This window comes from Entelurus aequoreus, linkage group LG10 (genome assembly GCF_033978785.1).
Source record: "Entelurus aequoreus isolate RoL-2023_Sb linkage group LG10, RoL_Eaeq_v1.1, whole genome shotgun sequence".
Taxonomy (NCBI): Eukaryota; Metazoa; Chordata; class Actinopteri; order Syngnathiformes; family Syngnathidae; genus Entelurus; species Entelurus aequoreus.
Window position 1 is genome coordinate 11,000,670 of NC_084740.1, and position 15,691 is coordinate 11,016,360.

The 15,691-nt window shown below is 35.8% G+C and overlaps 1 protein-coding gene across 4 annotated transcripts in view; it reads left to right on the plus strand.

Annotated features, from left to right (window-relative positions):
- mcamb (melanoma cell adhesion molecule b) overlaps positions 1 to 15,118 on the plus strand; it is an 86,391-nt gene extending 71,273 nt beyond the window's left edge. Inside the window, exons 10-17 of one of the 4 annotated variants that reach the window (XM_062060085.1) lie at positions 4,042 to 4,183; positions 4,276 to 4,403; positions 5,870 to 6,011; positions 6,176 to 6,235; positions 8,349 to 8,390; positions 8,689 to 8,812; positions 13,700 to 13,811; positions 13,883 to 15,118. In XM_062060085.1, coding sequence (XP_061916069.1) covers positions 4,042 to 4,183; positions 4,276 to 4,403; positions 5,870 to 6,011; positions 6,176 to 6,235; positions 8,349 to 8,390; positions 8,689 to 8,812; positions 13,700 to 13,811; positions 13,883 to 13,885 — 753 coding nt within the window. In that variant the 3' untranslated portion in view covers positions 13,886 to 15,118. Of the gene's footprint in view, positions 1 to 4,041; positions 4,184 to 4,275; positions 4,404 to 5,869; positions 6,012 to 6,175; positions 6,236 to 8,348; positions 8,391 to 8,688; positions 8,813 to 13,699; positions 13,824 to 13,882 lie in introns of those variants that run through there. The other 3 variants (XM_062060086.1, XM_062060084.1, XM_062060088.1) reach the window with 3 other exon arrangements.
- The last annotated feature ends 573 nt before the right edge of the window (positions 15,119 to 15,691 follow it).

Sequence of the window (15,691 nt, forward strand, 5' to 3'; positions counted from 1 at the left end):
CGCAGTTTTTTTCATAGTTTGGCCGGGGGTGCGACTTATACTCAGGGAGCGACTTATGTGTGAAATTATTAACACATTACCGTAAAATATCCAATAATATTATTTAGCTCATTCACGTAAGAGACTAGACGTATAAGATTTCATCGGATTTAGCAATTAGGAGTGACAGATTGTTTGGTAAATGTATAGCATGTTGTATATGTTATAGTTATTTGAATTACTCTTACTATAATATGTTACGCGAACATACGAGGCACGTTCTCAGTTGGTTATTTATGCGTCATATAACGTACACTTATTCAGCCTGTTGTTCACTATTCTTTATTTATTTTAAATTGCCTTTCAAATGTCTATTTTTGGTGTTGGGTTTTATCAAATAAATTTCCCCAAAAAATGCGACTTATACTCCAGTGCGACTTATATATGTTTTTCCCTTTATTATGCATTTTCGGCTGGTGCGACTTATACTACGGAGCGACTTATACTCCGAAAAATACGGTAATAACTTAAAAGTGTCATGACTTGATTCTTGGGGTTTGCTTCTCCGGAAGGCAAAGGAAAATTGGTGCGGGCAAGGCGTGAATTTAAATACATGATTTATTTTTAACACTAATAAACTAAAAAAAGGAAGCAAACAAATGGCGCGCACAAAGGCGGAAATACAAACTTGACTAAGAAACAAAAGACATGCACGTGGGCACAAAAACTATGAACAAAGAAACAAAAACACTAACTGTGGTCTTAATAAACAAAACTTACTTGGCATGAGAAAAACATGAAAAAGAGCAGCATGGATCATCAGAGTGGCAGGAGTGTGAATGTGTGAGGACGCCAGGACGAACAACAGAAACAGACAGATTTAAATAGTGACGTGATCAGTGAAAACAGGTGCGTGACTCGAAACGTGAAACAGGTGCGTGACAAGACAGGTGAAAACTAATGGGTGACCATGGAAACCAAACCAAACAAGGAAGTGCAACCAGGAACTAAAAAGAGTCCAAAAAACCAACACATGGCCAAAACAAAAACATGAACAGACATGACAAAAAGAAGGACTCGGGGAGGACAAATTTGGACAAAATAAAATAAATACATACAGTAAATCTTTAAATAACTTACTTAAATGTGTCATAGTTATTTATAATTGGGGTTAAATACATATATGTGTTATTCAATATGTCATTGATTTATTTATTGTAAAAGTACTTTTACCGTATTTTTTAGAGTATAAGTCGCTCCGGAGTATAAGTCGCACCGGCCGAAAATGCATAATAAAGAAAGAAAAAAAACATATATAAGTCGCACTGGAGTATAAGTCGCATTTTTTGGGGAAATGTATTTGATAAAACCCAACACCAAGAATAGACATATGAAAGGCAATTTAAAATAAATAAAGAATAGTGAACAACAGGCTGAATAAGTGTACGTTATATGAGGCATAAATAACCAACTGAGAACGTGCCTGGTATGTTAACGTAACATATTATGGTAAGAGTCATTCAAATAACTATAACATATAGAACATGCTATACGTTTACCAAACAATCTGTCACTCCTAATCGCTAAATCCGATGAAATCTTATATGTCTAGTATCTTACGTGAATGAGCTAAATAATATTATTTGATATTTTACGGTAATGTGTTAATCATTTCACACATCAGTCACTCCTGAGTATAAGTCGCCAAACTATGAAAAAAACTGCAACTTATAGTCCGAAAAATACGGTAATTATTGAATAATTTAATTGTAATACATAATTTTAATATTTAATTAATTATTAATTTCATTATTTCATGATCTAATTAACTATTAAATCATGAAATTATTGAGTTCCCTTATTTTATGATTTATTTAACTATTTGTTGTTTTAGTTGATTATTTCATTATATCGTGATTTTATTATTCCATAATTTATTTAATTAGTTCATGATTTGATTTATTTCACAATTTAATGTATTATTTCATGATTAAGTGATGTATTTTATTATTTTATGATTAAATTTATTATTTAATTAATGTCACAATTTAAATTTTTATTTCTTGATTTATTTACTTATTTCATGATACCTGTACATCAGGTTTCATAAATTCATTTTATGTGTCAAACTCCCCCATCAATGTCAGTGGGCGGGGCTAACACCAATTTGGTCCAATAATTGCTTTGGTCTGAAGGCTGGAACTTTTTGGAAGTCTAAGGCTAAGGAGGATATACTTTTCCATGAGTTGGTGGTAGATATTTTAAACCTTGCAAATTATGTGGAAGTACTTGATTTAATTTTAATTGAAAGTGGTAACCAATCAGGTGTTAGGATCTGCCCACTGACTTTGAAGGTTGAGTTTGACAGATAAAACTAATTCATAAGGGGCTGACACACATGTTCAATAAAATCATAAAAAACTAATAATTTATCAAATCATTAAATAATTAAACCAATAATTGATTAAATAGTGTAATAATCAATTTAATTATTTAAATATAATTTTACATTAAATCAATTTATATATTTATTAACACATTTACAGTATATAAAATTAATGTTATGTAATTCCAATTATAAATAATTAATAACAGATTTAAGTAATTATTTAAAGATTTTGTTCTTTATTCATCTAATTTTGTCCTTTCATATATCTGGCGAAGTGGGTAGAGTGGCTGTGCCAGCAATCGGAGTGTTGCTGGTTACTGGGGTTCAATCCCCACCTTCTACCTTCCTAGTCACGTCCGTTGTGTCCTTGGGCAAGACACTTCACCCTTTGCCTCTGATGGCTGCTGGTTAGCGCCTTGCATGGCAGCTCCCGCCATCAGTGTGTGAATGTGTGTGTGAATGGGTAAATGTGGAAATACTGTCAAAGCGCTTTGAGTACCTTGAAGGTAGAAAAGCGCTAAACAAGTATAACCCATTTATTTATTTATCTAGACTTTTATCTATAAGCTTGTGCTGTATTTTTGAGCCAACGCTGCATCAACACCTCTTTTACGATATCCGACTGGTGAAAAAAAGCTTGATGTGGCTGCAGTCAAAAGTCTTATTAGTTCTTTATTTCCAACACTCTTCTATTTTTATCTCATTTATCTATTTTGATTCACTATTTTAACTATACAATAAATTATATTTTTTGGGGGTTAGAGTTCGGCGTTTATTTTTTGCCGTTGTTTGTTAGTTTTTGTATTATTTTAACAATGCGCCGGTTTTAGTATGACTGTATATATTGTTGAAACGATTGTTTTATATATATTTCATTGATGTATTTTGTTAAATAGTAAACCCTTTTTTTTGCTGTTAATTGCTTCCGGGCCTGAGCGGGGTGAATGCATTTCTGCGAAATGGCAATTATTTATTCTAAATTAAAGATTGTTTAATGGCTAGAGCATAAAAACCTGTTTACCAACTTCTAAATAATTTTCTAAACATCATGAGAGCCCTCTAAATATTAAATAACACCCTTTAGTCACCTTTACACTCTTTTAATCCAACATAGTAATGGGGGGACAGCGTGGCTCGGTTGGGCGAGCGGCCGTGCCAGCACCCTTGGGTTCCTGGTTTGATCAAAGCGCTTTGAGTACCTTGAAGGTAGAAAAGCGCTATACAAGTATTTACCATTTAATGCTACCTGAGGCTCAGCCAATCAGTGGCCACAATACTGAACAGCGAGCTCTTGATTGGTTTGGTCTCATCTAGTGGCCAATACCAGTCTCGTATTGATATTTGTAGTTCATTTAGCCACTTTCATACTGAAAATAGGCTTAAATTAGACCCCCGCCTCCAAAAAAATCTGCATTACGGTGAACCTGCCTATTCAGAGCATGACGTGGCGAGGGACTGCTGTTTTTTCACTATATATTTTACTATCATTGTTAAATACTTTGTTGGAACTATTATTTTATTAATCTATTTCATTTATGGATTATTTTATTTGTGTTATTTTACCTCTATATTTATTTTACTATGATTACTATAAATATTACATAGTTAGAAATAGTGTTTAAATATTTGTATTCACAATCAAAAATATTCAACCCTCTTTGTTGTGTTTTTAGGACGGACAACACGTGTCAATGGGCAACCACTTGATACTGAAGGACGCCACCTTTGATACAGCAGGGACGTATCAATGCATGGTAACTGTTCCGGAAGTCGATGGCTTGGAAACTATGGCGACGCTCGGCGTTAACGTGAACGGTATGTCTGATCCTGATACAGAAATACATACAGTATCATCATGTCATTGGGGTTTGAGCTTTGTTTTGTTTTGCTATTATTTTTCTGTTCAGGCCCACCAGAGATCGTACCACCAGAACGCACTGATATCGAGGAGAGTTTGGACAGTACGGTGGACTTGATCTGCCAAGTCAGAGGTTTCCCTGCTCCCACCATTGTTTGGACCACCCTTGATGGAAAGGTATTGCACTACGAACGCATTGGAATTACATATAAATCAGTAGTGTCCCAATCCCATATTAATATCGGATATCGGTCAGCTATCAGAAAAAAAACAGGAATTGGATGATATCGGCTTGCATCCAAAATGTCCGATACAAGCAGTCCTGCAGCATGTTTACTTGTGCAAAGCTGTACAGCCAGTTAATCTCTAAATATCCTCCAATAAGGATGTTCTTGTATTTTAGTGAAGTAGGTATGTTAGGCTATATGTTACTAGGAGCTAGCAACTACATAACAGCTAAGCACACAACAGCACACCAGCTAGACATACGTATAAAGTGTCCTTAATTATATAGTGCAGTCCAAAACATCACATTTGTCAATATAATATAATTATAGTTGCATATTACTTTTAGATACAAAGTCTCCAACATAGAAACATATTAAAAGGTATCGAGTAACAAATGTGTCCGCATCATTCAACTTACTGTGCCATGACTTTAATTTTATGAATTATTCTGACAACTTGGTGTCGCCAAAATGCAAATTAACTTCAAAAGTATTAATCTATCATAAGGTTTTGTTTTGTTTTTTATACCTACCATTGTTATCTTAGTAATTGTACTTGTTCAAAACTTTTCCAACATTCCACACTACAAAATAATATAAGTATGTACTGTACTGTAAGCATTTTTCTATGTTTGACTAATTAGACTTGATCAAACATGTTCTAACATCCCACAAAACAAAATAATAAAAGTTTGTACTATGATTTCTGCTATCATATTAGATTAATATTGGTATCAGCCAACATTCAAGGCTCTAATATCGATATTGTATCGGAAGTGAAAAAATTGTATCGGAACGCCCCAAATATATATATAAAATCTATTCAATTAACGGCTAAGTCTCTGAGAGTAGTGGTATACACTAGGGATGTTCTGTTTCATGCTACCAAATCATCATCCATGAGTGAGATCGGCCGATACCAATTAAATGTAATAACTGTACATTTTATTTATGGAGAGTGCCATTGACAGTTTAACAATATCAACACAATATTCAAACTAGTTCATTATTCTCTTCCTTTGTGTGTAACATGTTAAGCATCCTCCAGTGATTATGGTACGTGATAAAGATACTAAAGATACAAATAAATTCAGTTTATTTGTCGTAATTGAGGTGATTAATATTAGCTTCCCGGAGTGGCTCCACACTGTGTATTTAGACAGATAATTAGCCTACTAATCACCTTAATAATTAGCAGCTGGGCGACTAAAAATAAATAGTGTCAGCCAGAAAGGATCGGCGTTTGTGATCAGCAATAAAATGCATTAACGATGATGGAAAAACCTATTATGATCGTCATGTAGTAATTTTTCAGGACAATCGGCCGATACCGATTGGCACATCCCTAGTCTAAATGATATGTTGGAATCTGATGACATTATGAACATGGGACTTTCTTTTGTGTTGGTGCACCAGGTCTTGGAGACCACGTCCGAAGTAGAGCTGGAGGACGTCATCACCAGCAAGGCGAGCGTGGCGGTGACATCCGACCTCACGGCCTTCTGCAACGCCTCTAACCAGTATGGCGCTGACGCTGTCGCCTTCAAAATCAAAGCTAGTGAGTTCTTGCTCGAGTTTGCCAACCCTGCCTCCACTCTTTTGTTCTGTGTCACGTCTAATTATTGTGTTTGAAGCGCTTCGCCATGTGTCGTCCTCCTCGTCCTTATGTGTGTTAACATACTGTAATGTCCCCCCATGTGTGTGCCTCTTACCTTTTTTCAGTCGTACACACCACAGCAGCAGCCACCACCGTACGCACAAGCACTATTTCCTCTAGCACAGGTAAGAAGACAGCCAGCTGCTCTATATTTACCCGCCTCGCACTGCACAGCTGCAACACACAAATGGCCACTAGAGGGTGCAATATGCCTGCTCAGACATATGGTATTCATGATTGATATCGTTGCTAGGGATGGGCATTCAACCTCATTTTCATTTATCATTTTTTAAATATGTTCTTCTCTGACGGCATGTTCTTCCACTCTACATCACAAACTAGTAAATCAACAGTGCCTCTGCTGGTTGCAGCCAAGTAGTGCGCTCAACTCCACACAAGTTATTAGTTTAATATTTATTGTGCCAATTATGGTTTACCTAACTGTTATTGGGTTGGGTTTTACAACAGTTGTGAGACAGAAGCAAAGCGCCTCTGCTGTTTGCAGCTGAGTATTGCACTCCGGCGCGCCTCAACCCTTACATAATTGATTATTTTTGATGAAAAATCAATCAGTTATAATGCCCATCCCTAACATCTATATAAAAATATGCACACTAAAGTTTCATAAAATTGAAACTTGTTCCACATATTAGAAGTTTTTTTTAGAAAAATGTAACTTTTTTCTTGTATTCCAAATGTTCTCGTAAAAAAAGTTTTGGGGAAAAAGTTAATCTTTTTAAAATGACATTCTGCCAAATAATATTACGTAATATAGTATAGTTATGTCATAATATTGTGTAATATATTGTGACTTTTCCTCACAATAATAATGTCATTGTGGTAAAACTATGACTCCCTCGTAATATTGCAAATTGTATTTTTGAAAAATGCAACCTTTTTCTTGTATTAAAATGTTCTTGGAAAAAAATTACAATCTTTGTACATTACATTACAACTTTATACTGGTAATATTATGAGTTCATTCTTAGAAAATAACTTAAAAATAAAATATTGTACTTTTATGACTTTATTTTTACAACAGTGTGACTTTTTCTTACAGTATTAGTATTGTTCTACTGTTATGCTTGTGATATTACAAGTTTATTCTTAAACAATTACAACCTTTAGTCTTACAATTTAGATTTTTTTCATATCATATTATGACTTTGTTTGTATATTGTGACTTTTTCACAAAATATTAGTATTATTGGGAACTCTCTTTTAATATTGCAATTTTATTCCTGAAAGAGTTATGACCTGGTCTTAATATTACAACTATAAATTCCCAAAATAAATTCTTCACACAATACAATAACTTTAGTCTTGGAAAGTTGTTTTTTTTCTCATAAATGTTTATGCTGTAACTCTTGTCAATCACCACATTTTGTATTAACATTACGACTTCATTAGTTTACCATTTATATGTTGGAAAATGTTTACTTTTTCTATATTCACGTAAAATTCTGAATTTTACTTGTAACGCGGTTAATTTGTTAAAAAAAAAAAGTTTTTGTAAAATATCTTAATCGTAGAACTTTATTCTCAAACTAGATACTTTTTTTATTATTACTTCAATCTTGAAATGTTAGTTTAATTCTCTGGAAAAATATATTTTTTTTCCCCTCCATATTCCATCTTTATACTCATAAACTAGCAACTTCTTTTTGTAATAATACCACCCCGTTACCTTTAAGAATATTATTTTCGGAAGGCATCAATTCTGCATGAGTGTGTCTCAACTTCCCATAGCTGACATCAAGTTCTTCTTTACATCACTGATTAGTTGAGACGGAATTAACAGCCCTCTGCTGGTTGCAGCAAAACAGTGTACTCAATTCCATACAATTGTTTATCATGCCTATTGTGGTGTACCTTAATGTACATGCTAAATGGTTTGCATGGCAAAGCTGTAGAGTACAAATATGTACAGATTAGCATGATGTCATGCAGATGGAGGCTGTATACGGTAGTTACAACATGCCTCAGTGTGACTGTAAGGAAGCAGCTGATGCTGAAATGCGCACGTTCACGTCTCCTGACTCCCATTAGTGGATCTTTCTGCTGCTTCCTTCCTTTCTCTGTCTTGTCGTTTTTCAGAGCAAAACATTTCTCTGAGGAAGAATGTTGTTTCTTGCCAAGCGATTCCACAGGGCGGCTGTGCTACTATCACCGTCTTGTATCGTTTGTGCGTGTGTTATTTAATGTCTCACACTGATAATTGTGCTCATGTGGTTTTAGTCCAAACAGCAACAGCTATCCCACCAGAGAGAATCAGGAAAGGTTTGTAAAGAGTCAACTTCCTGCTCTCTCTCTCCCCTGATGAATGACCAGCACCGTTCCCAGCACCTTCTCCAATGCATGCACATCAGCACACTTCACCTTTCCTCCACTTTGGAATGTTTCCTTTCCTTCTAGGTGGACACGTTTGAAAAAAAAAAAAAAAAAAGACGACACGTAGCTGCACTCTATATAGTTACAACCCTGCACACTGTGGCATGCTTCACAGTCTGAGTCATCCTCTTCAATGTGTTTTGGACTGTACTCACGCTCAGCTTCTTCTGTGTGTTTCTGCCACCAGAGGGCAGCGGTGTCATCATTGCAGTCGTCATCATCTGCATCCTGCTGCTGGCCATCTTGGGCAGCGGGCTCTACTTCCTCTACAAAAAAGGAAAGATCTGTGGACGCTCCGGCAAGCAAGACCTGTAAGTGCACATGGCGGGGGAGTGTTCAAAGTCTGATCCAGTAAAGATTATCCTACACAGAAAAAAAAACTATCACATTACGGAGAAGGAATGCTGGCACCGAAGCAAGTTTTGGCAACAAATAAATACAAACATTGAAAAAATACATTATTTTTGGGTGGATGTTTTCGATGCCAAAATCCATATTTTTGTACACTTTTATTGTTTTGTGTTTTTCAAAGGTTTTTGTGACCGCTTCTCTCTTACGATTTTGTTTCTTTTTTCCCGGTTTTGCTTCTTTTTTTATAGTATCAAAATAATGGCAGTGTTTTATAGTGTTGAGTCGTTCGTGAACGATTCGTTCGGAAGAACGAATCTTTTGAGTGAACGTACTGAACCGAATCACTTCATGAACTGATTCGTTCCTTTCTCAGTTCAGTTGAGCTCCGCCGCGACCATGCCGGTATGAGTGGAACTGGCGCATTCTGTGACTCACAGAACCCTCGACGTCGGCGAACGACGCAGCCAATGAGAGGGCGGGGGGAGGGACTGAGCGAACGATTCGTTCACCGCGGATTAACGACATGAATCAGTCAGTGAACGACAACGCTCTCGCTCTCTGCTCTGCGGGGGCGGGGGGTAAAGTGTAGGGCAGGCTGTTTTGAGAAGATTTAAAATAAAAAATAACTAATGTATGTACACATATGTAGGCTATTATTTACAGTTATTGTAACAAAAATAAATTTCTCCTTGGGGATCAATTCTGATTCATATTATTATTATTATTATTATTATCTATTCTACTGCAACTGTTGTTGTTGATGTTGTTTAGTAGCTATCATCATCATTATAATAATGCTGATTTGCAATTAAACTGTACTGCTGCTGCAGAAGTGATTCAGTTCACGTACTGAACTGCGGCCACAGTGTGGCGCTGTGTCAGTCACTGATTCTAGTGATTCAGTACAGTCAAAAGAACTGCAGAAGTGATTCGGTTCACGTACTGAACTGCGGCCACAGTGTGGCGCTGTGTCAGTCACTGATTCTAGTGATTCGGTACAGTCAAAAGAACTGCAGAAGTGATTCGGTTCACGTACTGAACTGCGGCCACAGTGTGGCGCTGTGTCAGTCACTGATTCTAGTGATTCGTACAGTCAAAAGAACTGCAGAAGTGATTCGGTTCACGTACTGAACTGCGGCCACAGTGTGGCGCTGTGTCAGTCACTGATTCTAGTGATTCGTACAGTCAAAAGAACTGCAGAAGTGATTCGGTTCACGTACTGAACTGCGGCCACAGTGTGGTGCTGTGTCAGTCACTGATTCTAGTGATTCAGTACAGTCAAAAGAACTGCCGATCCCATGAAAACAAGCCACATGAAAACAAACACACGTCCCCATTATCTCAACACATAAAGTTATGAGAGTAGACTACTAGTCTACTAGCAGTCTACTGGCGGGGGGTAAAGTGTAGGGCAGGCTGTTTTGAGAAGATTTAAAATAAAAATAATAACTAATGTATGTGCACATACATAGGCTATTATTTACACAGTTATTATAACAAAAATAAATTTCTCCTTGGGGATCAATTCTGATTTATATTATTATTATTATTATTATTATTATTATTATCCCTTCTACTGCAACTGTTGTTGTTGTTAGATTAACGCGAGTCCCTACGCAGTGCGTGGGGACTCGCGTTCACCCTATTTGCTGCTTCTCCCGCGAATGTCTGCACTGTACTGTACTACGTACTGTACTAAGGGGCGCCCCCTTAGTGTTGTGTCGTTCGCGAACGTGATTCAGGGAGGGGCGGTAGTGTTGTGTGGGCGCCTATTTGCTGCTTCTCCCGCGAATGTCTGCACTGTACTACGCACGCCCCCCCCCTATTTTTTTATTTGGGGGGGGGGGGATTCGGTGAATGAATTTTTTGAACAAATCATTTTAAGGAACTGATTCTAGTGATTCAGTACAGTCAAAAGAACTGCCGATCCCATCACTAGTGTTTTAGCATGAGGGGCGGGCACCTGTGGGCGGGGCTTATAACAAGTTCACCCGGAAGCAGTTTTACTGGACTTCGGCATGCAAGTAAAACACCGTAGAAGAAGAAAGGAGGACCGAGGGCGTCTAAATTAAGTTTTAAAAAGCTTCAAAATATGAAATTATGAATTGATTGATTGAAACTTTTATTAGTAGAATGCACAGTAAAGTACATATTCCGTACAATTGACCACTAAATGGTAACACCCGAAAAAGTTTTTCAACTTGTTTAAGTCGGGGTCCACGTTAATCAATTCATGGTAACGCAAAAGTTTTTATTTTATATTTATCTTGAGTAGACCTGTATGTGTCGCTTTCCGCAAATTAATCTGCTCAGAGAGAAATCTTGTATTTGTAAGCATGATACAGTGACCGACTTTAATTACTCTTTGACTACTTCGTAAAGCACTCTGGTCAACTTCATTACTTTTACAATTGCTTTTATATATGCAGTTGATTTCCGCACTAAAAGGTTATTTGGATATATTTATGTTATTTATTAAATGTTTAATTTATTACTATGTATAAATTCTCTTCACAAAGCAAATTAAATAACTTTAAAGCAATTACTCATATTTATTAGTTATGATAGTTTATCAAGGATTTATTATATGATTGTTTAATTAAAAAAAAAAAAATGTAACCAGGCAATCAACCATCAGCTTCACTCACTTGATGATGATGTTCTGTAGTTGGATGTCCTCTCAGAAACACACCTGTGAAAGAAGTGCAGATGTCCCACAAAGGCAGAGATCTTCTTTGTCTTTCTTGTTGAATTACATACAGCAACATCACAAAGTACTACTCAGATATTATTATGTCTCCCCTAAAAGTCCAGCCTGTTTTTCTAATTAATTTTAAGTAGGCTCCTGCACCCCCCGCGAACCTGAAAGGAATAAGCGATAGAAAATGGATGGAGGGATGATCCCTCAGCTCTATATAATAGCTGTTGATGTTTTAAGACTATGTTGTAGGTTGTACTTTCAAATGTACATGTAAATATTATGTGGAATATTATTTAGGATATGGTATGACTCGGCCGAGTCATACCAAAGACTATAATAATGGGACCCATTACCCTCCTGCTTGGCACTCAGCATTAAGGGTTGGAATTGGGGGTTAAATCACAAAAAAATGATTCTCGGGCGCAGCACCGCTGCTGCCCACTGCTCCCCTCACCTGCCAGGGGGTGAACAAGGGGTTGGGTCAAATGCAGAGGACAAATTTCACCACACCTAGTGTTTGTGTGACAATCATTGGTACTTTAACTTTAACTTGAATGTGTTGTATTATTTGCAAGGCAGGAAATTAACCACAATAGCGGTAGTTTCAGCACATTGTTTATACAAGTCAAAATAATACTAGACAATAAAATACAATAAGACATGAGTCCACCTATTTTGAATGTCTGGTGTTAAACGTTTTAAAAGAATAAATACAGCCACAAAGTATTGTTCCATATGGAGTTTTGCCAAATATTATGGCTATATACCAAGACAAACATGGATCATTTAGAAATACATAATCAATTTCTGTACCACTTATACTACACCCTCAAAGTATGGCTAGGTTAACACGAAGATATCATATAACTTTTACACTTGATTTAGACGCCCTCGGTCCACCTTTCTTCTTTTACTGTGGTTTACTTGCATTTTTTTTTTTGCATTTAAAACTTGTTTCGGTGCCAATACAACTTTTTCTACAATGGCCATTTTTTTTCCCATACCAAATCTTACTGGCAGTGTTCTGGCTCCATAAATATGGCGTTATTCTTGTAAAATTAGAACCTTTTTTGTAATATTACAACTCTGTTATCATATAACTATCCCTACTTCATTCTCCTTACAATATACACCCCCCCTTGGTAGCGAGGGGTGTATATTGTAGCGTCCCGGAATAGTTACTGCTGCAAGGGGTTCTGGGTATTTGTTCTGTTGTGTTTGTTGTGTTACGGTGCGGATGTTCTCCCGAAATGTGTTTGTCATTCTTGTTTGGTGTGGGTTCACAGTGTGGCGCATATTTGTAACAGTGTTAAAGTTGTTTATACGGTCACCCTCAGTGTGACCTGTATGGCTGTTGACCAATTATGCCTTGCATTCACTTGTGTGTGTGAAAAGCCGGAGATATTATGTGACTGGGTCGGCACGCAAAGGCAGTGCCTTTAAGGTTTATTGGTGCTCTGTACTTCTTCCTACGTCCGTGTACACAGCGGCGTTTTAAAAAGTCATAAATTTTACTTTTTGAAACCGATACCGATAATTTCCGATATTACATTTTAAAGCATTTATCGGCCGATAATATTGGCAGTCTGATATTATCGGACATCCCTAGTTACGGCCTTTTCTCGTCATATTACGAATTTCCAAATAACATTTTGACGCGTTCTATTATCGCAAATGTATGCTCGTAAAATCACGACTTGGGGTCCTCGAAAAATGTTGACTTTTTCCTCTTGTCAATCAATCAATGTTTATTTACTATATACCGTATTTTTCGGATTATAAGTCGCTGAAGCCAATGAAATCTTATACGTCTAGTCTCTTACGTGAATGAGCTAAATATTATTATTTGATATTTTACGGTAACGTGTTAATAATTTCACCCATAAGTCGCTCCTGAGTATAAGTCGCAAACTATGAAAAAAACTGTGACTGATAGTCCGAAAAATATGGTAGCCTTAAATCACAAGTGTCTCAAAGGGCTGCACAAGCCACAACGACATCCTCGGTTCAGATCCCACATTTATAACTATATCCTCATAAATGTACAACTTTCTTGTAATATTTCGACTTATTCTCTTATTACAAACATACTCTCGCAAGTGGCATCTTTTTTCTCACATTATTGTCATGTTGTGTTGTTGTGCAGCACCAAAGACAAATCGGGCAAAGACAACATTGTTGTTGAAATGAAGAGCGACAACACAGAGGACGCAATCCTCCTCGGGGTCAACGGCGACAAGCAGCCTCCCAACAACCAGGTGGATAAATGAATGACCTTTGACCTGTGTGCTGCATTCACTTACCCCTCTTCTGTGTATGTCCTCTCAAGTAAGAAATGGTGATAAGGAGCCAACCACAAGTCGGAGTCCCGCCCTAAGCTCCTCCAAGCCAAAGAAAAAGCCCCAAAATTGGACTTTGCTTCAAAAAAAAAAGTTGGACGCTGTACGTTGCTGAACATGAATATTTTTTTAAGTAGCCGAACAATCACTGTAGAGCAAGGTGAACAAGCTCTTCTCCTAGTGTACATACAAACAACACCCCCGTGTATATATTTCTCTATTTAAAGTGTATCAACACTTGATTTGTGAAGAGCAAAGACAATTCAAGGTAGTTTTTACTTAAAGTCTGTACACTGAAATCCATGTGTATATGTTATATTTCATTATTTCTAGCCTTTAAGCCAAATTTACGGCTTGTTTAACGCAACCACCTTCCCCTCCATGCGGCTAGTACTAGCACACTCGGCTAACATTAGCGTGCTGGCTAGGCTAACACTAGCTCACTGGCATTTTCCCCCCCTTAAAGAATATATTTTTGGCGGACAAAACGATGATATTGTTGCTCTTTAGTTTAATGATGCATGTGTGCGTTGGAGCGTTGCCAATATTGTACCCACCTCAGAGGTTCTGGAGTAAATACGAGAACGTTTTCTTGACCCATGTTAGCCTTGTGGTGTGTTCACTGTCTGCACTGAATTGTCCAATGTGAAACTTAATTGTGTGCCGTGACTGCAGTAAGCGAGGCTTGTGTTAAAAAGATACTGTTAGTTTTACTAGGTTTATATTTTTCATGAATATACTTTTGGCAAGTCAAAGTGATGCTGCATCTTCCCACGAGCCCTTACAGCATGTTGACAAACACAAACACCGTGTCTCAGTTGGGTTCAGAGCCATATTGGAAGGAATTAACAGTCAAATGTTGTGAGAATAAAGTTGTAATGTTACTAAATCAAGTTGAAATATTGTTGGGGGAAACAAGTGGAGGTCTTTTGAGGGGGGGAGAAAAGAATGATCTTGCAGAAACTGTCATAGTTTTAACCAATGAAAGTCAAAATTCCCACAGGCTCCTGAATGCGACAGACTGACACCAGCAGCCCATATGTTCATCGGGTTATATTACAGTTTTGGTTGAAATGATAACTTTTATGTGCAGACTTATTGTGAAATTTGTACAAAAGTTTAACTTGACATTCTCAACTTTAATCATTTTTAAAGCTAAATATGTTTTCCTTTTGATAGTTTGAGTTCGTTTTTCTTAATTTAGGATTTTTTCCGCCTCATTTTATGACATCATTCTAAATATATATATATATATATATATATATATATATATATATATATATATATATATATATATATATATATATATATATATATATATATATATATATATATATATATATATATATATATATATATATATATATATATATATATATATATATACATATATAAATATATGTGTGTGTGTATATATATATATATATATATACATATATATATATATATATACACATATATATATACATATATATATATATATACACATATATATATATATATATATATATATATATATATATATATATATATATATATATATATATATATATATACATATATATATACACACACATATATTTATATATGTATATATATATATATATATATATGTATATATATATATATATATATATATATATATATATATACATATATATATATATATATACATGTATAAATATATGTGTGTGTATATATATATGTATATATATATATATATATATATATATATATACATATATATATATATACATATATATATATATATATATATATATATATATATACATATATAT